The 27,387-nt window shown below is 52.2% G+C and overlaps 1 protein-coding gene across 1 annotated transcript; it reads right to left on the bottom strand.

Annotated features, from left to right (window-relative positions):
* Positions 1 to 7: 7 nt before the first annotated feature.
* On the bottom strand, positions 8 to 27,387 carry ETF1 (eukaryotic translation termination factor 1). Its single transcript, XM_080555867.1, has 11 exons — positions 27,257 to 27,387; positions 27,030 to 27,165; positions 13,062 to 13,237; positions 12,096 to 12,235; positions 8,016 to 8,154; positions 6,935 to 7,125; positions 6,268 to 6,397; positions 5,358 to 5,513; positions 4,682 to 4,746; positions 3,557 to 3,704; positions 8 to 2,115 (listed from the first exon to the last, which is right to left on the bottom strand). Exons 2-11 carry the CDS (start codon positions 27,113 to 27,115, stop codon positions 2,033 to 2,035), a joined length of 1,314 nt encoding a protein of 437 aa, XP_080411993.1. The 5' UTR covers positions 27,116 to 27,165; positions 27,257 to 27,387; the 3' UTR covers positions 8 to 2,032.

Raw genomic sequence — 27,387 nt, 5'->3', positions numbered from 1 at the left:
CGTACTATATTCTTAAATATGGTTTAATACTCTTCTCCATTTCTGTACATCACAACACCAAGATATCACTGCTTGGGATCTCTCTGCAGAGGCTATATAGTATGCAAAGGCTAGGATTTTTCACCCCCGTTTAACGTGTTTGTATGTGTAAGTGTAATACATATCAGTATATATTGATATACACATCAATATATAATGCAATATATATCACTGAAGAGAACACATTGATTAAAGAAATACAAAAATTTGGCATCATTTCCAAACTTAAATAGTAAAAATAAAAACTACAAAAAGGAGCTGCATACCCTAATGTATCATGTGAAACAACAAGCAGTATATTCAAAAATGTAAATTTACATCCAATTTTTCTGGTCTTGTCATGTCACATTAGACCCATTTACAATGGCAAAATCCAGAACATACCGCTTTGAAGACCGCAAACATGTTCAAACCTGGGTTTGTGCACATCTGCGGCAGACCCAGTCACACCTTCCGTGAGAGATTCCAGCTTTGATGTGAAAACAACAGCAAAGCCATCTGCCAGGTTATAAACCAGGGTTACAAATTGTATTGCTCACAATGACAGTAATTTTGGACCTCAAAGAACAGCGTGGCAGAAGGTTAAGACAAGCTCCACCTCCATTCAAGTGAAACAGGATTACTGGAAAAAAATGGACAGGTATGCAACTAGCAACAGTGGCTGCTTTTGACTGATGCACCCGGACTGATGAGCCAGCGAAGACCAGGACTCCCGGGCACTAAGATGTCAAAGCGCCCATCAGAGAACCCAATAACCCTGAAAAAGAAGCAAGACTTGTGCATTACCTCATGCCAGTGCTAAATTCATCCTCCGCCTGCGAGACTATCTGAAAAACCCTTAGCCATTTCTAGTAGGTTGAAACGCATTCTATATAGCGGGCATGACAAAAAACTTTGAGTCTTGATGCAACCAGAAGTTTTAACCCATTAAGGGTGCCTTCGAGTTCAGCATCAGATTTACAGGACAATTGTGAGCCACTACAACAGACTTCCTTAGTGCTGGGAGATGGACATCCCAGTGGGTTGTGCTAACGTCCAACATACTAGTATCAAGGACTCCAAATGCACCAGTACTAAGGTTTCAGTCAAGGGCTCCACTTACTAATTATTCCTGTAAAAAATACCCGCTTTCCATTAAAGAACTGTGGGTTCAATCAAATTCACATAATCAAGGAAACCTTACGCAGTCCTAAAGCAAAAAAAAAAAGACTGAGGAACAAAACAAAATGTACCTTACTTCACTTAAATTGTATGTTTATTTTTGTCAACACCGAAAAAAAAACTGAAGGCTGCACTGCTCAAATCCAATTAAGCCCAAGACTTCAGCAGCATTTTCATCGCAATCAATGAAGTGCATTTCCTAGTTTGTAAGAGCAGTGCTTCTGCAAATAGATTAAAGCACATTTGGCTGGTAAGCCTCCCCAAACCATCTGAATTTGCAAGCCACACCTTATAAGCTAGCACTCTAGGTAAGTGCTTTCTCATTCTTTTGAAGAGAATGAATGGCTCCAATTTCGTTACATTTCTTCTTCTGCAGTCTAAGCTGAGAGTGCCATGTAAATGGGTCACACTGCTGCAAAATGCAGCAATTGATTTCTCCAATCAAAGTAAAAAGAAACAAACCAGTAGGATCTTACTTCTATTAATTTTTGAAGGAAGAGGTTTACAGCAGTTAATGTATCATGAAGGTTAAAAAAATCATTTCCATAAAATACAAGAGCAACCAATTTCACCATAGAGTAAAAGTAAAAACTGGGATTCTTTTTAAATTAGTCCGAAGTGGCATATAGGAACTTAGTAGTTTGCTGCTGTACTGACACTATGACAAATCAAAGTGTAGGGTTTTGCTTTTTTAAATCCAATGTTTGTGGATCAAGTTCTGGAAATGTTCCAATTCTAAGGCAGGGATCTGTTGTGTTTTCCACCATGAGTTTGCTCCTTGGGTTGGATGCTGGAGGGGCGAGGCACGTTTTGCCGGACCCAGGTCGACTACCTAGTAGTCATCAAGGTCAAAAAATTCATCGTCTCCTCCTTGGTACTCCATTCCCTGGAAGTCCACTCGGTACCGCAAGATACCTGGTAAAAACAACACACTTCAGCTTCTTCAAAACGCAAAGAGCTAGAGAGGCATTAAGCAGTTTATTGAGCCCTGTCTGCACATTGAGAGTTTCTCAGCTGAGTTTTCAGAAGCTAACTCTGCATTTGTGCTCCAAGACAGGCTCCAGCTGATGGCTGGCAGCAAACACACAGCTATAGTGAACACGCCACATCCACATCTCAGCCTGATGTAATTTATTGTCTGAAGGAAGAAATTCCTACCTGCCCAGCCTAGACCAGCTTTCTTCTGGCAAAGCTGAGCCTATTCTAGGATGGTATCTCCAAGAAATGCCAGTAACAGGCAATTTGTTCTAATACAACTGCTCAGACTGAAGCCTATCAGTTAAGTTCAGCAGGCAGTTGGTATTGAAGCAACTTTTACAGTGAGCTATACTCGCTGGCTGTCTTGCTAGACTCTTCCTACCCCACACACCAAGCCAGGTCTCCGGGATGCCTTTATCCCTGGAAAGGTTTACTTAGGTAAATTCTATTCAAAGTGCAGGGACGGGAGCATGGTAGCAAACAACAAGCCACCACGCAAAGAGCCTGGATCTGGCAGGACGAGAAGGACCTCTGAAATTATAAACCCTGAAAGCTCACAGACATGTTGCTCCATACGTAGCCTGACTATTCAAACTTGTTTCTTCCCGAGTAACATTCATTGTCCCCTGGAAATTCCTCTTTACATTTGTCTCTACATCCATCAACCTACACACAGCAAGTGGCAGCATTTAGCACCTCAGTGAATAAGTAATGCATTGTGCTAGAACTGCGAGTCTGGGGAGGGCACAGTCTCTGGCAGGTGTTTTTGCTCTACCCTGCTACTGATTTTGTCAGGCTGAAGCCCATTAACTACCTGCACCTCTGCCAAATTAAAGGCTAAACTGGTTATCAAGTTTAACAGAGGGACCAAACGATTACAGAACCTCCGCCTCTCCACAAAGTTGGGCCGATAATACTCTGTTTTGAAAAGAAGCTTAAGACTGGAGAGCAAAATATGGAGAAGTTCTGAGAGACAAGTATTATATCCAACTGCTTCAAAAATCCAGCTGGTGTTTGTCATACACCATTTCTACATAGCAGGGCATGGTCTTCCACAAAACATCTGCAGATACAGAGTGAAGCAGTTCACACCTTCTGAAATTCAGCAGCTGGAAATACGGACAGTTCACCCTCTGTGCACTATGAAGGACAAAAGGACCTGAGGAACACAGTTTGAAAGTAACAGCTGCCTAACATGCAGCATCATCTTGCTGAATGTGGAATGAATTCACCTGAAGACCCCTGCTGAACAGGATAGTTTCTTACACTAGTATAATGACCAGTAGGAATAGGACTCATCTGCTTTGTGTTGGCACCGGATTATCGAATCAACCATTACAAAAAAGACAAACCACAACACTTTTCTTCTGCAGTTTACCTCCGATTCCTCCAAATCCTTTCACAAATTGAGATCCTTCCTGTGATTTATCTGTAACAATTTCCAATGTTGCTCCAAATTTCTTGTAGTTGTTTGCAAACCACTCCAGAAGGGGCATACTTTCTATCAGTTCGTGTTCTTGGCCAGTCTTTGTAGATGTTTGAGGGGGAAAAAAAAGCCACAATGTTAAGCTCATTGCACGTTAACTACAGAAAACACTCCTACTACAAGCTGTCTTTGGCTTAAACATCAACAGTATCTTCTCTGTCCTCAGACACCTGCATTAATGCTCTACAGGCTCCAGCAGTCCAACACAGTTGCCAGGGTGCAGGTGGTAGGCACCGCTGACACAACTGGCAAACATGCTGGCACAAACACAGGACTCCTGATGCTAAGAAATTAAGTTTTGACAAGCCTTGTTTTGGCCTCCATACTACAGAAGCCAGTGTGGAAGTCAGAGAGAAAATGCCTCTGAAAGAAATTTATTCTTCCATTCAACTGTCACCTCAAGCTGCACTCTTATATTTTCACTGTTTTGCTGATTTACTTTTTACCCCACAAACAGTCCATAGGTATTCTTCTAACCAGGCACTGTTTACTCTGGGAAATACTGATCTTTGCAAATCCAGAGGCAAAAAGCAGAGTTTTGTAAGTAGAAGGTCAAGTGATTATTGGCATAGAAACACTATATCACTGCAGATAACACCGTAAACCTTCTGTGCACAGAAGGAATTGGCAATTACCCCAAAAGGAGGAAAAGCAGCTGGGAACGGCTGCCCTGGCAGACCTAAAGCAAGACAGAGATGACCACCCCTTTTGCAAGGGACAGACTTAACTCTTCTGGTGGATGGATAAAAGGTGGTCAAATACGCTGTCCTGCCTGTCACCTCAGCTCATTTCCACAACCTCTGAATTGGCAGCACGAAAGATTGAAGAAAAACAATGCCAGAATCCAGGCGTTAGACTGAAGGAGAACAGGAGCAGCCACGGACTACCCTCTCGAAGTCTCCTCTGGGTACCAGAAAGGTCATCGTGCTCATGTGCTTGTGACAAACTAAGCTCAGACATTCACAGTACTGCACTAGTACACTGAGAATAAATGTACCGCCCCCAAAGCTAAAATACCTCTTTGTCTGTGAAGTGGGACTTATCCTTCTCCTGCTCAGGTGTCAAATACAGGATCTTCTCCTCTGAGAAGGGAGAGGAAAAAAAATATTAGGTTGGATGAAGCTATCGGAAGCAGGTTAAAAATAGCAGGAGACTGAAGACGGAGCCATTACAACACAGAAGGCTTGGTTGTTAACACTGCCTTCCGTCCTAGTGGATGCTCTGTGGAAAACTCAACAGGGCACACCAGTAGTGTATAGTGCCACAAAAACAAAACCACCATACCACAAACAAACAAAAAAAAGCAGAGGTCCTGCCATAGGCTTACTGATTATACACAGCTCATATGAATTTTGTTTCAGGACATAGGGCTCAAGTCAGTTTCTCCTCTACAGCGCACTGGTATCACATTTATACGGACACAAGCAAAAGGCAGACTTGATGCCACTGTTGTGACATTATCACCCCACCACTGCAATTCTTCTTCTCCATGGCGGAAGCTTGCTAGTTTCAGACTTTTTCCCCAGAGCAGCTGGGAAACTGCAAGCCAGTACCCTGCCTACACAACATCCCCTTGATCGGTTCCTTAAAGACCACCACCTTGAGGAGTTCCTCCAGCACAGCCTACCCAAGTAAGGTGGTTTAAGCATTAAACCCCTCACAGATCTTTCGGTCCCACAGAAGCACTACCTACCCTCCGTGCCTTGGCAGTGCAGAACGTATCTCATTATATCCAGGTTTTCATAGACTATCAGTATCTCTACTGCTCCCATTTCCAAAGCTTTTAGTGTATCTTCAACGCCGAAACAGTACTTCCCCGTGTCCTGACTGATTTCATCGAAGTATCGTCCTGTAGCCAGGATACAAAGAAACAGATCGTCAGGCACAAAGATCATGCCACACGGATTTTTAACATGCCAGATCTGAATGCAAGAAGAGACCAGAAAAGTATGTGGTACTGCCGAAGGAAGGCAAGCTGTCCGACAGCATGTCAAAGCATGTACTTCAGAATATTCATCACCAGTAAGTCAGCTCTACCAAGCCCTGCCCTGTCAGGAAGCTCGCTCCATTTAAAGGCTCCCCTTAGTTATGAAACACTCCATTGGACTAACCCACCAGCAGACACTACCTAACTTTGTTCTCTCCAGCATAAGGTAGCTATTGTTACTATTGCCCTCCTGTACTTTCAGGTCAAAAGCAGTGTCTGCTGACTGTCAACCAAGGGATCGTTTCGACTGCCATCTTAAAAACAAAATAAACCTTAATTCTTATCATGCTGAGATGCAAAAAAATCTGAGATTTTCTCCTCTTCCACCCCAACGTCACCAGAATGCCTGAAACTAAGGGTACCTCTGATGAAAGGATAAGCAGAAGATCAGAGGAGCCCAGTGGGGAAAAAAAGCAACAGAGCAAACACTTCTTAAAGTGTCATTCAGTCCTGCAGTATTTCAGAAGGTGTCTGGAGAACTGTGCCCTGCCCAACACAGACAGCGCTGCAGGGCTGAGCTAGCACACGCAGGCATTACCAGAAGGTCTAAATCAAGACCAGATTATTCAGTGAAGCATACTTGGCTCAGGAGAAGGCTAAACACGTAGTCAGATACCTATTAGTTTCTTCTCTTGAATGAATTTCACATTGGAGAGGACCTCAGTTGACAATTCAATTGCTTGATTGAATCCATTTTCTCCTCCATAGGAAATGTCAACTAGTTTGAGCACTTTGGATTGCAACCGCTAAACAAGAAAGAGACAAAAAAAGTCTGTGACAGCTCTATTATAACAAAACTACTTCATAATGCCTCAAGAATAAGTACCTGGCAAGAGTCAGGGCATTAGTCTATTTTGTTCACTTGTAAGCAGAGGTTGTTGAGTCAGAGGGACCTCTGAATACTTAATACTGAAGCACAGTTTTCAGGCAGCAGGGCCATAGAGATTAGGTTTAGTCGAGCTTAATTCCCATAAGGCTTCTACTTTAGATTTGGGAACACAAAGAACACGAACATCAGTTCCAAACCGGGGAGAACAGATTTCTTTAAGCACTGTTACTAAGAAAAGGAGATCTTACCTCCTTTATTAGGAAATAAAGGCATCTGTAGGGTGTCTTTAGGAATGCATTAGGAAAGGAAGACATCTTTAGGATACAAAAGATTTTTCATTTTAGTCAAATCACTTAAGACACCAAGGTTACACGTCTCCAGAGATGCAGCTAGTATCACTGTGTTACTACTGACAGCTTAAACATTTGAGCTTTGCTCAGAAAAGGCCACTCACCTGGTCAAACATGTCAGATTGACTTAATTCAGTTTTGAAGTCTGCCGATCCAGCTAAAACGAGACCAGCCACGTTCACCTTGTCACCAGAAATGAACAGTTGCACAGCCGTCTCTGCTACCTTCCTTACATAGTTGTGTCGTTTTTCCATTCTCAAACGAGCGAAACGCAAGGCAGACTGACCTCCTCTACCTTTACAAAACAAGAAAGGTGAGGTAGTAATTTGGAAGTAGTTTAATTTTGGGAAGGTTGTTAGTACATGGTCCCCACTGGGCCCTGAATAAGTGAACTGAAGGGCAGACGCAGCCTTCAGAATTAGTTTGCTTCCAGCTGAGCTAGGGGTATTCAGCTGGAACAGCAAGTGAAAGGAGTGTTCATTCACACAAAGATTTTTCTCCACATATCCCAAATCAGGATTTTTTTTTTTATTTGGACTTGCAACTCTATAGAAATTTTGAATATCTCCACACTTTATATCCTGTACCTGCATTAAAAGCTATTTCCTTTATTACACTGCCTCGTATACCTTTCTTGCTGATGCAATGCTTCCCAGTGCTCTCTGCTACAGGAACTTACTGAAGATGTTTATTTCATTTTGTCCCAGCCTACTCTACAGAGAAGGATGGTAAGCCAGGAGGTAGCTGACAGACAATTCACTCAATTCATTAGTGGCTCACTAGTTGCACTATATTGTGGTGCACTGTAGAGTTCTGCTTGCTCCATTACACTTCTTTACTTCTTGCACGGAACAAGTTTTGTTTTTCCCTGTTGTTTGGATGCAACACCCTGAGATGCAGGTGTTATTACTACTTCTGCTAGTAATCTTTGGTGAAGACCACCTCAAAGCCAAGTAAAGGGCCAGATGCACCAAGAAATAAACACCGCTTTAAGATCAACCGCATGTTACCGTGATTTGTTAATTTTGATAGAAGGCTCAGACTAGAGTCTTTGCTGTCAGACTTTAAGGGAGCACAGAGTGGCGTCCAGCTACAAGCATACAGGCTAAGTTCCCTGCTTCTGCCCTCACATCCCACCCCACGGTATTTGGCTGCAAACAGCTCAGAGATACGCTAGTGCGTTACCATGCTTCTTTGGAAGATCCACAGTGAATTTGTGCAAGACTTCTCTTGTGTTTCCTTGAAGAGTTCCAAAGAGGGCACCGCTACCATCTATTACAATAAAGCCAAACTTGCTGTCATCAGAGAGCAGCGCTGTAAGAGCCTGGAACAGAAAACAAGAGTTGTCAGCAGTAAGCACCAGTTTGTCCAGGACCCTGGTTCAAAAGACTACCAGGCACATTATACCTCAATAAAGGTCAGTTTCATGGTGATTTTTACAAATAAACTAGACTAAGAACTGCAGATTGAGGAGTCACAGAATTGTGCAACAGTTTGGGTTGAAAGGAACCTTAAAGATCATCTAATTCCAACCTCCTTGCCGTGGGGACCTGGGCACCTCCCACTAGCGCAGGTTGCCCAAAGCCCCATCCAACCTGGCCCTGAGCACCTCCAGGGACGGGGCATCCACAGCTTCTCTGGGCAGCCTGTACCAGTGCCTCACCATGCTTATATTAAAGAATTTCTTCCTAATATCTAAACTAAATCTACCTTTTTTTTTTAGTTTTAAACCATTACTCCTTGTCCTGTCACTACACTCCCTAACAAAGGGTCCCTCCCCGTGTTTTCTGTAGGCCTCCTTAAGGTATCTGAAGTTGTTATAAGGTCACCCCGGAGCCTTCTCTTCTCCAGGCTGAACAGCCCCACCTCTCTCAGCCTCTCACAGGAGAGGTGCTCCAGCCTCTGATCACCTTTATGGCCTCCTCTGGACCCGTTCTAACATGTCAGTGTCCTTCCTGTGCTGGGAGCCCCAGAGCTGAAGGCAGGGCTTCCTTGCCCTGCTGGCCACACTGCTTTTGGTGCGGCCCCAAAAGCCGACTGCATTCCGGGCTGCACGTGCACATTGCCAGCTCCTGTTGAGCTTCTCCTCCACCAGCACCCCCAGGTCCTTCTCCTCAGGGCTGCTCTCACTCCATTCTCTGCCCCACCTCTATTTGTGCTTTGCCAGGACTACCTCTGATAGCTACAAACAGTGCTGCCAGGACCTGAAAGGAAACCGATGTTTGGTAACTCTTTTCACAGCATTACCAGCTCATCACATGTCACGTGCAGGTGTAACAGCAAAATCCTAAAGTGTGGCTCTGGAAGGGTTAGGTGAAAGGGATCACACCTCCACAAGGCTGCATCACCTCTCCAGCTAGCAAAACTGGAAGAGTAATTCTCCTGGCATTCCAGCCAGGAAAGCTGAACCCATATAGTTAACTGCTTGGGCTATTTGTCAATCAGCTTTACACAGAGCACCAAGACAGCCTGCCTTCCAACTCACCAACTAGCACAAGTACCCTTCTGCTAGAGTCACAGACCCCAGGAATTCCCAAAGGCCGGACGACGAAATGCCTATAGTAGATGTTTCAAAGATTCAGCCTTACAAAGCAGAATTAAGTAACAGCAGCAATAACTGTCACATGAACAACTACATAGAGAAGACAGACACGGCATTTGTTGGGAGAAAGAAGTTATCCAGCAAGTTTCTTCTCTTTAAACAAGGGAACTAAATTCATCCTGTAATCAGTTTGACTGACAACTGAAAGACTGCCTGGTATCAAGGCTTCCAAGTTCCTTTTGTCCAATTTCCTGCTCAACCCTAGTTCTGGTGGTGTGCGACATCTGTGGGTACTTCAACTTGACGCTCCTTTTTGGAAGGAACCTGTCAGCTACTGTTCCCTCTTAAAGGCAGCACAAGCTGGCAGGCACATTCAGCACACACACACTGCTCACTTCTACGTGCCCAAAAAACAGCACAGCAGGATTCCTTTTCCTGATGTTATATCCAGGCTAGCAAAAACACATTAGCAGGACAGAGAACTTATCAAGTTCCAGATGGTTTCAAGTCACTAGTTTAATACCGAAAGAATGATGGTGATGATTTACTCCACTGGACTCCTAACTGCCTGCACGCATGCCAGCTTGATTATTGGACTGAATGGCAAGAATAAAGAACAGTCATCTTTATCCAAAATCCACACAACCAAGTCTATGGGTTTCAAGCTTAAAAGAAACAGAGACACTAAGGTTTAATGGAATCTTCTGGCCAAAGTAAATATTCTGTATTAATTCCTCAGCAGTGGGATGAATGAGAGGAGGAAGTGGCATATTACATTGCAATCTATTTAACTGGGACAGAGCCAAGCAAATCGTGTGACTGGAATGAATGCTCCAGCCAAGGTATCAAAATAAGTCATTGTAAATCCTACTCTTCAGAAATACATCAGGGTTCATATCCCTCTTGGGAAGTTACTTCAGTTTCACACAGGCAATAAAATATCTAGAGGAAATCTTATCAGATAGTCTTGCCAGGCAGCAAATGACTGCAGCTCTGATGTTCTCGATTCCCTCTCACTCTTCATAAAGTATCCAATGGTCAGTAATCCCCCAATTTCCCCTTCATTAGTTCTGTCAGCAATTCCACCCTTTGACCTATCAAGCACAAAGAAGGGACTGGTGCTTTTATTTCTCTTCCTTCAGCCTGGACTGAGCTTCCTTTCTCCACCTCAGCCTAACATTGAAGACCATGTCCTTTTTCTGCTCCTTGACAGGTTCTCACTTCCACAAGGCATCTGTTGGGTACTCAGCCAGACGCCCATCTCTCAAGTTCCAGCTGGGCGTTGGGAACCCCTAGGTTAAAAGCAGAGCTCCTCAACCACATCAGAACTCCAGCGCTAACGTCACTCATTGCTTTTACAGCTAGATTTGATTCTGCAGTGCAGACAATACCACATAAAATGAGCACGCATTCCAAAAGGCACAGGAGAGCAAACAGCCCCTGCAGAAAGGTGCTGGCAGTAATCACGTCATCAGCAGTGTCAGTTACCACGAGTTCCTCTCAAGTTACTGGTACTGCCTTGCAGAGCAGGGCTGCACACCAGCAGAATATTTACAGCTGCCTCCCGGGAACAGCCCACTGGGCAGCAGCTACTTTTTTGTATTGAATCAATGCCCTGAAGCAGGAGCTGCAGCCAAGACTGAATTAATCCCTTTGCTGATAGGGCAGAAGGCAGCCTACCTCCACCCACCCACCGCCAACAACTGCAGGGACAAATGGCTCCCTTGACTTTCCACCTCTGACTCTCTCCTGAAGTCCCCTGCTTACCTCCTGGTTTCAACGACTTACGGACACAGGGGCTCAGCAGAACTTCCACAAGTTGTACCTAGCTTTGTTACTTCTGCTAGGTCAAAGACGTATTGGGATTTCACCCTCGGCGGGGAGAGGAGAAGCACAGGGATGTACCTCACACCTGCGCGACAAACAACCCTCTCCTGCCTGTGCTCCTGCCCTTTGAAACTCAGCCACGGATCAGACCTCTGAAAACCCAACCAACCAAGCAGACTACATCACCGAAGGCCCTGTCAAGCCCGTGTCAACTGGGTTTGATGACAAGCCATTACGCCTCCCTCCTCACACTGCGGTGAACGTCATGGACATGAAATGCAATCAGTCTCCTAGAGACACCGAGACCTCTGCCAGTGCAGAGCCAAAGCAGACATACACACAAACTGACTTCATGAAGTTAAGACCGCTGCGATCCACAGCAACATAATATGCCTCAAACCAGCCATTTCACTGAGGCAAGCAGACGCCGGATGAATATAATCCCATCTCACCCCAGATAGATTAAGTGCATGCCAGTTCTCCATCAAGGGTCTCAGGTAACACATCCGATATCAAGACTGGCAGCACTAATATTATCTTGGCTTTACTTTAAGGCCTGGCTTGGAATAAGATCTATGGGCCTTTAGCGTTAAGAAGAAAAAAACATTGCCTCCAATTACAGGGAATAGCTCATGTCCATGGGTAACAAACTGAGCAGTTGCTTGCTGGGCCATAAAGTCAGCTCTAGCAGGAGCTGTACAATACATCAATTCCTTTCACCAAATATCACACATTTTTGAATAGTAGCCAGTCACAAGCCAGCCATTCAGGCTAAATTAGAGCCTGCTGTTATGGAGTCCGTGGACTCAGGCACACCAAGGATTGTTTCAATGAGTCTAGCAAAGCACTTTCATTTCAATTACTGCAAGACCCGTAGACAACAGGAGACTTCTTACCTCTGTGTGGAATTTGTTGTCACACAAATACAACGATGTATTGATTGGTTTGAAAGGTTCGAAGTCGATGTTGACCTTCTTCTCTTTTCCTTCTTCTGTCACAATTGTTCCACAGTAAACAACCAGACCATTTGGAGGTACTATAAAGGATACAATGCAATTTGAGATCACTGTGAAATACTGCAAGCCATAACCATCAAAAACTAACCATCTAGCCAGGAGACTTAAGACAGAATTGAATTTGAAGTTCCCAAGTCTTGTACCTTAATTTCCCCCCACTTCATTTCCTCCCAGATCTCTACAGCGGAAAACAAACTAATTTAGTGCACATATACTGAACAGCTCAGGGCAGTGGGAGAAAAGTGACCTTGGATAGCACTGAAGGAAGGACTCGGAGCAGCGCTCCAGAAACGTGTACTTGCATGTTCAACCCATGAGCTTCCAAACTCCTAGAGCCCTGAGAACAGCTGAACATCCCCGTGAAGCTTTCCTAGTTCTCAAATACAGCAATTTATACACTGACCACCTCAGTGAAGGCCACTTGTCAGCGTAAAGATAAGAGTGACAAACCCTTTTCCAGTACTTATTTTAGATGGGCTGGGTCTACTTCCTCCCAGAGCTATGGAGGCTTCATAGCTGCACGCCTAAGTTTCTGCTGGATGAAATCCCACCGATCTAATGCAAGGGAATTACAGCAGACCAGCTCTTGAGGCTGGACAAGTTTCGAAGAGTCAGCACGGCTAAGGACCAAGTTATCCCACTTACCAAAAACCAGGACCATCCTACTACTGTAGTCCCAGGGGCCACCCCTACAGTAACCACCCACAGGCAACATACCTGGAGCACCAGAGCAAAACAGCAGCACAGGCCAACAGATTGGATTAGCAGAACAGTGCACAATACAGGAACTTAACAGTGCTTCCAAGTAAGGGAAGTCTGCCAGCATCCACACAAGCTAGAAGTTACCTTTGTTATAGAGTTTGAGTCTTTGTTGTACAGACGTGATGGCTCCCAGTACTGAAAGGCGATTCACTCGAGACTTAATGTTGGAGGCAGTGCCAAACTCATCCGCTAACATTTTTGCCACTCGCGAGATCTGGTCTTTGGGGGGAATGATCAACGATATCATGCTGGTACCATTGCTGAGAAGGGAAGAAGAAGGGTTGTGAGCAGCCACCAGTCAAAGCAACGCTGAGCATTTTCATACCACGTTCCAGACCAGTCTCCTCCCTCCTGCCCCCCGTTCCACCCCACCTCCAGGGATGCTTTGACCCACTGCTGTGGGTGTAATTCCCCTTCTGCTGGACAACAATGGGAGAAAAAATATAAGAGTCTCTTCAGAGGATTTGCAGGTCACTACCAAGCAAGCCCTCCAAACGCTGCTTGTTTAAGTTGGGATTCTACTTGGGGAGCAAAGAACATAGTTACAGGCTAGGGGCTGCCAGCTAAAAGGCATGTAAAGCAGCCCCCGGTTGAGGTTATTTAAAACAATGCAGCCACATACTTTAAGGACATTTTAAAGCCCATCGCATTTGTTCTCAGACAGCTGGAGCACTAGCCAGTCCAAGTGTTGTTTTAACACATTGCTCTCCTCAGATTAATACCAAAAACTGAACTGGAAGGGTCATTTTGTAGCAATCTTCTACTTTCCTGCTTTGGTGCTAGCCCTGCTGCATGGGAGGCTCCCTGACTCCGGCAGCTGCTTTAAATAAAGCGCTGAAGTACGTGACTGCTAGTTCAGAAGCACCAAGCCCAGGCACAGAGGCAGGAGATAAGACCCCACAAATCACAGAGCTGGCTTAAGCTAAATGAAAGAAGTTTGATATTAGTTCTTCCTATGGCTTTGGGAGGGATCCTGCAGAGGTCTTAATCCCTGAGAGCGCCTTGTGGGTCAACTGCATCCACAGCCAAAATGGGAGCGAGGGAAGTTCCATCTGCCTTCCAGCAGGTAACTCCCATTTGCTGCTGAAGCATCCCAGATGCCTGAAGTGCTGCTGCATCATCTCAGTGCAGCCCAGACCTCATAGCGCACATTTAGTCATGGCATAAAAATCGGATGCCTCATCACGCCCTCCAGCCCTCTCAAGGCCAAAAGCTGTACTCAGGATTCTGAGTCAGATCACCGACAACGCGCTCGTCAGCCACGAAAGAAAAAGATTTCTGCTCTTACACAAACCTTTCGGTACGACGAGCTGCTGTAAGGCAGCACCTGCCTGCTGCCGTGCCAGGCTGCCACGCGCCAGCATCCTCCCGAAGCGTTTGGGCTACGGAGGCAGCAGGGAAGTGCTTTAAAAAGCATCACTTCATTAGCCTCTTTACAGAAGTTACACAGCCCTCTTCCAAAGATCTTCAATTCAGGCCAAGTTGAAACAGATGCTGGGTCAAATATGTCCCTGACCTTCCAGACAACTAATTGGTTTTAATATCCAAGATCCCCATACACGCTAATCAAGACAGTCGTAAAGAGACACTTGCACGCATTATTCCCCGAAGGAGCTTTGAGCCATGCTGACAGCTATCGCAGACTTGCAGGTCACACCAGCCAAGAACACTCCGTGTACCACTCAATTAAAGCAGCGAGCTACCTCGGTGAATGGCACAGGCCTTAGGGGACGTGTAATGGCCTCCCGGTCCCAGCAGGCTCCTTTGAGCAAGAGGCCGATCAGAATGAAAGCGACTCTTCCCGACTTTTCTGAAAGCAGCACTCTCGAGGCAAGCTCACACAGCTCATCTCTTCCTCTGAAAGGAGAGGTTCTCCAGCTTCCAGAGATCAGAAAGCTCCGCAGAGCTCCTGCCTACCTGCACCAGCTAAGGGATAATCCTAGCGATGCGGCAGGCGGCAGATGGGACCCTCGGGCCCCTCGGGCACTCCGTGCCTCTCCTGATAGCAACAGGTTTCCTGCAACGTTTCCTCTGTTGAAGTTACCAAACCGGGAGAGGGCAGACAGCGAGGGACAGGAGTACTCCGGGGTGTGTAGCAGAGAGGAACAGCAGCCGTGCCCTCCCAAGATCCACTCTCCAGCAACAAAGCACTCATCAAGGTGCCTTTTGCTTTTAAGTGCAAGCCGCCCCCAAATCCTAGCCCCCGGTCTCGTGTTACGTCCCGCTGCCCCAGAAACCCCGCAGCGACAGGGGCACGAGCGGGGCTGCTGAGGCACAGCACTAGGTGCGGCGCTGTTACTGGATGTCACACACGGCATCTTATCAGATGTCAGCCAGACTGCTGCACCGCCCCAAGTCACACCGGGATCTTCACAGACCCTCTTGATTTATTGCTGCAAACAAGTTAAGTGCAAAGGAACCTTATAAACGAGAGCGAATGCATCATCTGAGCCTCAAACATGCTCAGCACAGCACAGCGCTCTGCTTGCTTAAATCCTTCCGCAATTTCCAGCCCCAATTTACGTCCGAAAGCACCTTCCGTTACCAACTTCAAGTGCATTTCTCCGGTTTGCTGTGCCTTCCTCACTATTTACTCAGCCAAAGCTATTTCAGGCACTAAGCTGCAGCACCCAACAACGCAGCTGGCGCGCAGCTCGCCACAAGAGCGGCACCTCCCAGCACCCCGATCCTGCCCAGCCCCACGTGGGGACACCCCCGGGGGCAGCCCCAGCCCGCACACCGCTGCTGCCGCCTGCTGCTAATCCCCCCCAGGCGAGCAGCTTGTTGGGCAGCCAGCTAACTGCAGGGAAGAGCACCCGCTGCTCCCTGCCCGGCTCCCTCTGCCCCACACAAAGGCACGGTGGGGATCTGCGCACCAAGCGGGAGCATGGCCAGGGAGGCTGAGACCAGGAAGACGCCAGCTGAAGTGGACCTGCACACAGGTGGCCGCAGACCTGCCTCACGCAGCAGGGACCCACACCAACCGACCCCAAACAAGCAGCTTTCCCCTTCCAAAGCGAGCTCGTACCTGAACGTGACCTTACCGCAGGACGGTCAGGTCTGAAAACCTGCGGCTCCGTCTGTTGTGATTACAGCAGTGAGACAAAACATAGCAAGGAATTGCTAAGAAAACTGCAGCTCAAAAATGCTTGGGGAAAAAAAAAAAAAGTACTCTGCACAGCAATACAGCGGATAGGTTTCCTATCAGGCTTCGCACAATGCCTCAACAAGAACAGAAGGATTTCTGCACAGTCCTGTGCCTCATCCTCCCGCACCGCTGCTGGATGAGCTGAGTGTTTCAGAGTGCATTCCCTCCGGGAACGCCGTACAGGAGATCACGGTGCTGGCTGCAGCCTCCAGAAAGGGGCCTTGGCAAGGTGCAGCCCTAAAAGCAAGCAGCTCAGCCCCGCACGAAGCACGTGGGGCGTTTGCCACCTGGAGGGCTGCTGCCAGCCCCGAATCCCGCAGCCAGCACACCGCCAGGCAGAGCTTCATCACAGAATGCTTACAGGGAGCCGCCTGGATTAAGGGAAGCGCTCACACTGGCAGCTCAGGATCGAACGTGCAACGAGCTTGGTTCCTCCCCTGTCAGCCCCGGTGCTCCTGCAGGCAGAGGGGCCTGAAGCACTCCCGGTTATGGTCGGCGCAGCAGGATCCCAGGTTCAGGAGTGCCAAGGCTTTTCAGAGGCACAGGATTTTCAGCACTGCCAAGAGGCTCCCCCAGGTTTCAGTGCACCCAAGACAAATTACACTAGATCAGCTGGAAGCTAATGCTTTCAGGCTGAACGAAGCCAGGAAGTTTTAAGCAGCTAGAGACAGTTGCTGTCCCTATTCTGGGCTCAGAAGCGCCAGCACAGCAGCCAAATAGCTGCCTCCGTAACGTAAATATGTGCATCGAGGTGTTTGCTTTGTAACAACCTGGCATCCTCGTCCGCAGGACAGCACAAAGTGTGCCACTGCTCGCGGGACTGGAGGGCAGAACAACGATCTAAGGGCACCTGCCGCAGGCTGCAGAGACACAGGGAGGGGGTGCACGGAGCGCCAGCCCCTGGGAAGGTAGAAGCACTTCATTCACTGCTGGGTGCTATGGTTACTAATCACACCGCGCCAGCCCTGCCAGTAATTGGCAATTAGCTCAGATTTAGCGTGGCCTGGAAGCTACCAACATCGGGTATCTTCTCTGATGATCTGTGCTGGAGATCGAAGCTCTGCCTTCGCTCCTAAGCCATCCCAGGGGGACCTCCAACTTCGCTCCTAAAACCCGCCAGAGCTGTTTGGGGGTAGGAGGGAGGCAAAAGCAAGCACGCTTTGTTCTCTTGAGACATCAAGTTCTTTCGAAGTGAGGTTTGTGGAGAGGACAGCCTGTTCTGGTACTGAAACCTCAGCGCTAGTACAGTTTGGATTTCAGACAACTGTACGACAAAACAAGCGGCGTTCCCAGTCACGAGAGGCCTAAAAGCAAACGTTAACGGATTATCGCAGTGAGGGGCGGCGCGAGGTGCTGAATCACTTCTAACCTAGTCCTCAGAAAGCGAAGGAAGAAGTTTGCCGGTGTTCCTGCAAGCAGGTGCCTGGGCACCCACAGGGCTTGCTTTCACTCTAAGACCTTCCTGCTCTTACCAAGCTCTCCCGGCACCTTCCAGCAGCTGCGGTGTTTCAGGCTAAGAGCAGCACACGCCGGGCTCTGCCCAGCGGCCCGAGCAGGGATCTCGCAGAAGGCTTCACCCGGCCGCACTGCTGCGCCCAGTCCCACGCCACGTTCGGCACCAGGAGCGGCGCTCGCTGCGTTTGCATTCTTCGTTCAGCATGAAGAAGCCTCCACAACAGAAGGCAAGAGCACAGAGCAAGCAGCGCGTTGCACTGGAGACAAGCTGCCGAAGACACCCCCCGGATGGCTTTCGCTGTGGCCGAGCCTCCTGCCTGGGTCGGCCACCCTCAGCTGCAGGGATCCGGTTTCTGCGCTTCCACCAGGCGAGGAACAGCTGAGCGGGTCCTTGCACCTTCACTAACGCTGCAAGCTGCCTTAGTGGATTTCCAAGAGTTGCCCCCGTCCCACACAGCGTTACCACAGTATGACAGCCACCTGAAAGGCCACCCGGAGCTCCAAAGGCGGCAGGCCCTGACCTGGCAGAGGAGGGCGACCCCAGGCAGCGAGGAGCAGTCACAGCCTGCCCCCCGGGACGCGGGGTACGCGCTGGGGAGGCACAGCCCTGACCTAAGAGGCGTGCTGTATAAATAGCAGCTACCGGCCTGCCCTGCCCTGCCCTGCCCGGGGGCTTGGCAGGCAGCAGCTGAGCTGCACTTGTTCCACAGTGAAGCATCTCACACCAATAGCACCCAGGGTGACGCTGAGGTACAGAGGCAAGGCAGGTCACTCGTTCTCTGACTCAAAATGGGAATATTTTACAGGAATATTTTACGGGGCGGTAGGTCCCCGAGTACCTTGCTTTCCCAGGAACAAGGGAGCACGAGGCCTACACATGACTGGCAGGAGCGTGAGGCAGCCTTCAGGTAATCTGCTCTTACCCACGTGCTGCAGCTGGGAAGCTTTCTGTAACCACTGCCACGCTGCTTCAAGCGACGTTACCTTGGGAAGGCAACAATCCCGGCCTCCTCCCAGAGGGCTGCAGGTTACCGGTGCACATCACCCCCACCTGCACGGCACAGGCTGCCAAAGCTACGTGAGGGCCTGAGCAGACCCCTCGCTGCACGCCCTTGGCCAGCTGCGAGATGGCTGCCAGGAATATCCCCGTAATCCCAGGCAGAGCTTACCGCAGCCGGGCACGTACCTCCGAAGAGCCCCGCTTCTGGGCAGCCAGCCACCCAGCCCAGCAGGCATACGGGGCTTCAGCAAGGGCTGCGTCGAGAACACAGCCCCACACAAGCAGCGATGGCAGGGAAGAGCTGACTGCTTGCGTTTGGTTTTATTTTCTCTCTTTGATCCTGTATCTGAACACAGACGTCAAATGAAATACTAAAAAAAGTAAGTGGCCTTTGGTATGGGCAAGTCCAAACGCGCTGGTTTGGGTTCTCCTACACACCACAGGCCCCAGACACTCCCTGTTCATAAAAGCCTCGCGTGTAACAGCCTGACCTTGCCACAAGGAAGTTCCGTGCCTGTGCTCCTACAGCTCATCAGCTATGGCTGGAAGTACATGAACAGGTCACAGACGTGCCCTTTAAAGACTTCGTGTCTTTTAATAAGACAAAGTCCTCTCCAAATAGGAAGTGGCACCAGCTCACTTGAGATGCCCAATCTAGACAGACGACTGCAGAGGCAGAAGCACTAACACTTCTCCTAGAAATCCTGTCAGCCCACGAGCAAAGACTCTCAGCGGCGCGGCATCCCGGCAGTGCTCCGGAGGCGATGTCATCGGGAAGCTCACCCCAAGCCTGCACTGCCCGCGTTTCACAGCGCGGGGCGAGCGCTGTGACAAGCACAGCCAACAGATCTCCGTCCAGCTGCGGCTCGAGAAGCAACGGCTCTGTGTGATGTCTCCATCAGGCACAGATGAAAACCCACCCTGCTCGTTTCATGGTCTCAAAACACAGCGCAGAGGGGACAGGCGCTGCACAGGTATCTACACCGAGCCCACAACACCGCTTAGTAGATATTGGGACCTCCCATGGGCCCCTTTAAGTTTAAAGAAGAGCTGAAAGCCATGCCACTAGCAGCATTTTTTACTGCACCATTTCAGCAAAAACCTCAACTCCCACCTCAGAGACGCTCCGCGTTTCACCACAGCATGCACCGCACTTCAGGATAATCTGCTAAAAGCCCAAAGTGCCCCTCCCTGCTTCCAGGTCATCCAAAGAGGGATACGAAGAACTGGAGGAGATGAGATCCCAAAGAAAAGCGTGGCGAGGAGGATGTCCCTGGACCTGGTGCCACCTCAGAAGCACAGAAGTAGTACAGAACAGGGGGAAAGTGTGGTCACAAGGGAAGGATCGTGGGGCCAGGAGACCAAGTCGTTCGTTCTTCCAGAGTACTGTACGGCACAAGCATTAACTGGGGACAGTGACCCCCCCCACCTTGGGCCCCAGGAGCACCCCAGACGGTTAATTCCCGTGTCTCTGAACGCCACCTCTCCCTGGACGAACGGGCATTGCTGAGCTGCACAGCGTGAGGCCGCGCAATCATCGCCGCCACGGCCCGCTCAGCGCCAAGCTCTCGTGCTGCAGCTGTCCCGCAGCCCCCCACAGGAACCTTCCGTCCCCTCTGCCGGAGGACACGGCATTACGGGAGGGTGGCGCACAAAGCGCCGTGTAACCACAAACAGCCTCGGCACGGACATTACAAGCGTCCTGAGAAGACGTTCTGCGCCCTCACCCTAACCCACCGACCTTCCCGAAGCGGAAACGAGGAGGAGCCCCCAGAAGCCGCGCTGCCAGCCGTGCAGCCCAGCACCCGCCAGCACCCACCCCAGCCCAGGGAGGTGAGCCCGCTCCCCGCAGCGCAGCCTCGCTCCGGCAGCCGGGGAGAGCTCCCCGCGGGGAGGCAGCACTCGGCTGCTCCTGCAGAGGCACGGAGGCAGGGCTGCCCGGCGGGGTGGCGGTGCTCCCCCTGCGGCTCCTGGCCCGCCGCCAGCGTCTGCCTCCCAAGCTCGGCAGGCGCCGCTCCCCGGGGACAGAAGGGAGGCGAAGGAAGATCGGGGTCACGGAGCTCCCCTTCTGCAGGCAGCAGGGGACGTGGCCGGGTGTCACTTGTCCCGAGGCGACGCAGGCAGCAGGTAACTGAGCCCTGTCCCGTGGGTCCAGCTCGTGCAGCTCCACGCAGCTCAGCGTAAGCAGCGCCCGGGCTCGGAGCTGGCAGCTCACGCTCCCGGCCTCCTCCTTTCCTCAGCCGGAGCAGCTCCTGCACCAGCCGAGAGCCCAGCCCCGCGGGTCAGGAGGAGCCCCCGACTTCATCCCGTGCTGCTGGAGCGGGGACCGCGTGCCCCACAAGGAAGGTGGATCAATGGCGCTCGGAAATCCTTGGATCAACGGCAACACGTGCCAAAAACCCAACGGCGTAGGCACGTTCTGAGCGGGCCTTGCTGGCGGCGCCCGGCCCGACGCAGGCGGCCCCGCTGCCAACTACCGGGCAGCGAGCAGGCACCGCCGCGCCTCTGACGTCCGCAGCTCACTGGCAGCCTTGGCTCTGCCACAGCTCCCCTGCTCTCCCTCCTCCCTCTCCGATTATTAATGCTCCAAGTTTTAAAGACTTGTTGCATTACGCTAATGGGCCGGTTGGGTACAGGCTGTACACCGAGGGGCTGAAGCAACAAATCCAGATTTGCTCGTTAAGATGTTAATGCCTCACAGCTACGTGGGAATAGGGAGCCAACAGCGGGGCGGGGAATCTAGTTGCCACAAAGCCAAAAAAAGTCTGTCCTGTCCTCTTTGGAGGTGCTCATTCCCGTTTCCTACCACATCATTTGTCTTCAGCAGGCAGGGTCTCATTCATTAGCTCTACGTGAGCGATGATCTGCGCATGAATCACGCCGCTCAGCACTGATTCACGCCGTTGTAAGGGAGGACACCAGGCCACCGAGCCACCAAAGGCTACAAAACAGCGACCAGAGCTTGTCTGACACGTAGCAGCTCTCCCGGTCAGGCCATTCTCTGCCACCTGCCAGCACATACTCACGCGGCACTTCTTGATCGTTGCCGTAATTCAGGAGCAGGGGGAGCAGCAGATGAGGAGGGCCAGAAGTGAGCAATTCGGCACAGGCGAGCAGAGGGTGCCAGCAGCCCTCCCCGCACCGTGCCCCCCCGCTGCCCGCAGAGCCTCCTCCACCACCCGCCCTCGACCTGCTCAGCTCCGCACCACCCAAACGTCCTCCCCACGGACCCGCCTTCGTTCCGAGTCCGACCAGCCCCGTGCACGCAGCTCCCAGCCCCAGCACCGCGGGGACTGGCAGCAGCATGCAAAGAGCTACTGCCCGCCCTACACTAGGGCTATTCCTGCACCGGCCTGTCCGCAAACACCCCCTCCCTTTCCTTCTCACACTACCAAGAGCAAAAGGCACGTTAATATCCTAACATTCCCCTGTACCAGGAACGTGCCCTTCTTTAGGGCCTCGCCCTGAGGACAGCTGAGCAGAGAGCACCACTGCACGGAAGCACTTCAGCTCCAGTATCAGCTCGTATCATAACCTCTTCCCTAAACACCCCGCGTTTTAATGACGGATCATAAAGCCGCAGCAGAAAGCTCACCGCCAGTTAAGACAAACCCCACAGCCACACCGGCAACGCTTCTTCCAGTCCTCTCCACACAAGACAGAAATCCATTTCTACCTCAGGACTGGCCCAGCCCAGGTGCCAGCAGCCTTTTAGCCCGCTGGGGACACCTGCACGAGGCAGGGGCTTGCTGCGCAGAGATCCTCGAGGCCATCGGACGGCAGGCCCTGGCAGGACACAGCAGCGCAGCAGCCTCCTGAACGCAGCGCAGGTCGGAAAGCCACGCAGCAGCGTGCCGCAGCACTGCCCCTCGCAGCTCCGCCAGCTCACCCAGGTTCAAGGTCTCCATCGTGCTCCATGTCCTGAGGGGAAAGCTGCAGCTCCGCAGAAATGGCTTCTGTACCAGGTGCTACGCCACTCCCAGAGCCCCGAGCCCCAACAACAAACGGATCCCTCTGAGAAGGCAGGGGAGGCCTGCTGCCTCCCTGGGGGCACGGCTCTGAGCCACGCGGCTCAAGCAGCACGGCCAGAAAATTGTCGCAGAGACGTAAGGGCAGGCCGAACCCTCCTCCCGAGGCACGGCACCACCGAGCGACGAGCTCAGCCCCAGCAGGGCACCACGCACGGTGCAGTAGAGCCGCTCACCCTGGAGCTGATTCAACAGCTGCCCCAGACACAGCTGCCACTCGGGTGCCACGCAGCCAGCTCCGCCTGCGGTCAAGTGCTGCGGACGCCACGCAGAGCAGCTGGGGGTTCGCACTGCGTACTTGAGGAGAGAAGCACAGCTCACCAGTGCGGAGCAGCACAACTCCGGCAGCCCCAAAGTTTCCCAGTGCTTGTCCAAACGAAGCCAGGAGCACCACAAGGCTGTAGAGGATGTCTAACCGACCCCAGTCACTCTCTAAGCAACGCACACAGTCACAGCCGCCCCCCAGCAGCTGGCGCAGCGTTCGCAGCCCCGGCATTACCGTCCTGGGGACCTCTGGAGAGGCTCACCACGCCGCCAGCAGCACTGACCAGGGCTCACCTCGCTCTCCAGAGCCACCAGGACGTCCCAGCGGGTCTCAGTCTCACCGACCTGCCCGGTCACCAAAGCGGCGTCGCCCCAGGACGCCCAGAACGGCCCCACCACCTCCCTTAGCCGAGCAGGCTTCCACCCCGGGGCGGGGAAGCAGCAGCAGCTTGAGGCCAGTTCCAGAGCTGGGCCCTTCCACCAGGGCCAGCAAGGCTCCGGGTGGACTGCGGCAAACCCAGCCGTACCTGCAGCCTAGTGCAACACGCGCTGGGCAAATCGTTTTTGGGTAAGCCACAGGTCAGGCTCGTGCCACTCACACAGACCTAGCGTGTGTTTCATTTTGCAGGAATTCCCATACATTTTCACACCTCTGTCTCTGCTGGTAGCTTCTTGCCTCACATTTGGTTTCTCCCCTGTAGCAGATGGAAGTTTCAGCTCTACAACATCCAAACCCTAGTGAGAAGCAGCCTTACTTCACTTTGCCATGGCTCCGGAGACACCAAGATTTCCCCTTCTCTTCCTATTTCTCCATTCTCCTGCCTTAGTGCATTTCTTCCTGTTATACCTAGAACAAGCCACCCATTCAGGCCCAGTTTTTGAATTTGCTCAAAAGCCTGCGTATGTCCTGTCCCCTCACTTTCCAAAACACCTGGTGTGGGGAGAGGTTTTGATCCTCAATTCCTACTCGCTCTATTTGGCTTTGCCTCCAGAGACACCCGTCTGGTTTGCTTCCTCTCCCTGTTTCAGCAGAACAATATTGAAGAATCGAGGCTACCGTTCTGAGCAGTGCAGCCCTGCCCTTAAGTTCAAGGCAGGTGTCTCAAAGGCAGCGGGTTCCTGAAGGTTTTGCCATCATAACTGGGCTCCCACCCTGCATTGGCACCCGCTGCGCTCTTACTCAGGGTCAGAACCTCGCCCAGCAGAGGGGTTTCTGACCCGTTTTGGAGCAGGGCGCCCTCATCACCGCGGCTCTGAGTTCTCCAAACACTGTTCGGGGTGCCACCTCAGGCCTCAGCCTGCAGGGAGGCCGCTAGTTGTTGCTGATACTTGATTTTGCCAAGCATTTACAGCTTAGATTAGCAGACAGGCTGCCCGCAGTCCTGCTAACTATTCAGAGCTGCAGAGGAACAAAGAGGGATTGTCAATTTCATAGCGGCACTGGAAAACTGCACCAAGCACTAACAGAAAGGCCCTGAGACAGAGCGTAAGGGGAAAAAGAGTGGCTAACGCCACCTCTGCTCGAGCTTCTGCAACATCCGAACGCAGCAGCGCAGCCGCAGCCACCCAGGGGCACGGGCCTCCACAGGAGCCACCCGCACGCTGCTCAGAAACCAGAGCCCTTCCGCAAGGGAGCAGCTGAGATGCCTGATGAGAACCCGAGCAGTTGGAGCCACGGGGGATGAACGACGGGGCCAGGCTTCTCACAAGGGCACAGCCTGCCCATCACCAGCCTCTTCCCCTGCTCCACTTCCGTGCTGGAAGCAATTAACCTTTCTAGCCAGGACTCGGGCCCCATTTGCTCTCCCTCACACGTTCTGCAGATGCCGGCTGCTCCCCTTCCCTTATCGCCACAGCACAAAGACCAACTCATTAACTTCACAGCACCAGAGAGTGCAGCTCAGCTTGGGAAGGACTGGTAGGAGACGGGAGATACCTCTGCTTTAGGAACGAGACAGACAGCAGAGTTTGGAGGTTAAGGGTTTTTTTTTGTTTGTTTTGTTTTGTTTTGTTTTTAATTGTTTTGCCAGGTTCTTGCAGCCCAGCTATCAATGAGAACAGCAGCCCTCCTAAGCAGAGCGTGACAAGTAACGCCAGGCGTTCTGGCTAGGATGTTACCTCAAAATGTGAGCGGCAGCCTCAGCCTGGTGAAGCTGCAGCTCCAATCTTCTCCCCTGGACTTCTGGCCAATACTGCCACTTGCCTCAGCTGTCTCAGACACGATAAAAGCATTCCCTTGCTCTTGTGCTCCCTTCACACTTCGATAATACCCCACAGATTTTACTGAGGTTTTATTTTACTGAGGTTTTCCTGAAATGCCAGCATAACAGCAAAAGCACGCCAAGTGCCAGACAAATTCAACGCCGAGCTCCTGCCTCCTCCATTTCCCTTTGATCCACTGCAGGAACAACCAGCGCCTGAAACTGGGGCACTGCTGCTGGGTCACTATTAGGAGCACATGAGTAAGGGAAGGTGGAGACGCCAAGGAGCCCCGGCCCTCCACACCACCCTATTTACGGGCTTTGCCCCCTAACCCACCCCAGAACAGGTCTTCCTACTCGGCAGGAAGAGGAAGCGACTCTCCCGGCGGCAGGAAAAGCCTGTTTCACTGCCTCGCACCTCTCGTGACGGGGAGCCCGGCGCTGCTGAGCGCCACAGCACCTCTTCCCCTCGCCGGGCCCAAACAGACCGGGGTAACTTCGGCCAGGCCTCCTGGCAGCACGGCAGGCATTTACAGAGAGCCGGTGTAACCCTGCTTAGAGCGAGGACTGCTGGCGTCAGCAGCCGTCGCCAGGTGGGGGTTTAGCAGCCAGCACACACGGTAAGCGAAGCAGCAGCAGTATCACAGCACCGAGGAGATACTGGGACCCAGAGGGCTCCCCTAACCCCCCCCTCCCCACATCTCACTGCACTTGGAGCATCGCCAGAGTGAGTCTGAGCTGTGGTGGGGCACACAGAAGGGAGGAGGGGGGACACCAGGGCTGCGGCCCCAGGGGGCTGCCCAAAGCCCAGGGTGCGCCCAGTCCCCGCCAGCCCTTCCGCCTCACTCCTTCCAGGAGCTCTCAGCTTCAGCCTCGACCCCCGCAACATTCGCCTGTCAGAGATGATGGGCCGCCAGCCACCGCTCCACGCAGACATACTCGTGCCGCCCTGTTCTGAACTGGGAAGAGCCAAAACACTAGCCAAATGTTTCCCCACTACACCCCAGCCCCTCTCAGCACTGTTAGCTGTTCCCACAGGCTGCAACAGACACCTGTAGCTGTCCGGGGGCTCCCAGCACCACGGCAGAAGCAGCTCATGGGCTCTGTGCTTGCTGGGGCCTCCCTACCAGGGCTCTGCGAGCCGTTAGCACCGCATGAAGGCACAGCTGCGCGGTCAGCTCAGGCAGCCAAAGTCCACTCTGCTGCAGGCAAGGGCAACCCCGGCTCCACATTCCCTTCTCCTACACCCCAACCCTCGCACAGCCACATCCCAAGCCAGATTAAAAAAAATAACTGTGTTAAGAGAGCCCTGGTTTGGGTTCTCGTCCCCTTTCCCTCTTCTTAAGGCTAGCTTCCGACAGAACGCCTCCCCACGCTCCCTCTCCAGAGGGGAATAACCACCGGCACTGAGGGAAGGGCAAGGCCACCGCTCTGCCTTACGGGAGCTGCCCAGACGCGGGGTGCCCGAGCAGGCACCCGGTCGGGTTAGCAGCGGGCCGGAGGAGCCTGCGGGAACCACAGCCACGGGGGTGGCCGAGGAGCCGCCCTGGGTGTGCATTTGGCTGAGACGTTCGCTTCCTTTGCGGCCCCGGTACCTCCGGTCCCTGCCGCCCCCGGGGCCCGAGGGGCTGCCCGCTCCCGCCCGGAGCCCCCCCGGCCGCACAGCGACCGGCCCCGCGCCATCTTTGGCCGGGGGGAGGCGGCTCCGGCACCCGGCCCCGGCCGCGGGGGGGTGGGGGGAAACGGCACCGAGGGCGGCCGAGAGCCGCGGGGCCTCCCGGGAGCGGCGGGGCCGGGCCGGGATGGGGCCGAGAGGGGCGAGGAGGGCGGCGCGGCCCTGCCCGCAGCGTGAGGAGCCTCCCCGGGGCGGGCCCCGAGCCCCGAGCCCCGCACCCCGAGCCCCCCCCAGACCCCCCCCCCAACCCCCCCCCACTGCCGCCGCCGCCCCTCACGCACCCGCGGGCCGCCTCCAGGCTCTTGATGAGCTTCTTGATCTTCCAGATCTCCACGTTGCGGTCGGCAGCGCTGGGATCGTCCGCCATCTTCTCCCTCCTCCTCCTCCTCCTCCTCCTCCTCCTCCTCCTGCGGCGGCCTGCGGCGGGGGCACGCGCACGGCGGTTACGGCCCGGCCCGGCCCCCTCGGCCTCCCCCCGGCCCCCCCCCGGCGCCCCCCCCCCGCTCACCTCAGGCCCGCTCCTCCCTCCCCCCCCCGGCGGCGCGCGGCTGGCGGCGGCGCTGACGTCGGCCCGCGGCTGCTCGCGCTCCCCCTCGCCGCGCCGCATGTGTTGCAATCGGCTCACGTGGGGGCGCCGTG

The sequence above is a fragment of the Anser brachyrhynchus genome, assembly GCF_964034855.1.
Source record: "Anser brachyrhynchus genome assembly, chromosome: 14".
NCBI lineage: Eukaryota > Metazoa > Chordata > Aves > Anseriformes > Anatidae > Anser > Anser brachyrhynchus.
Note: the sequence above shows the minus strand (reverse complement) of the source record. Positions and strands in the feature narration are given on the sequence as shown.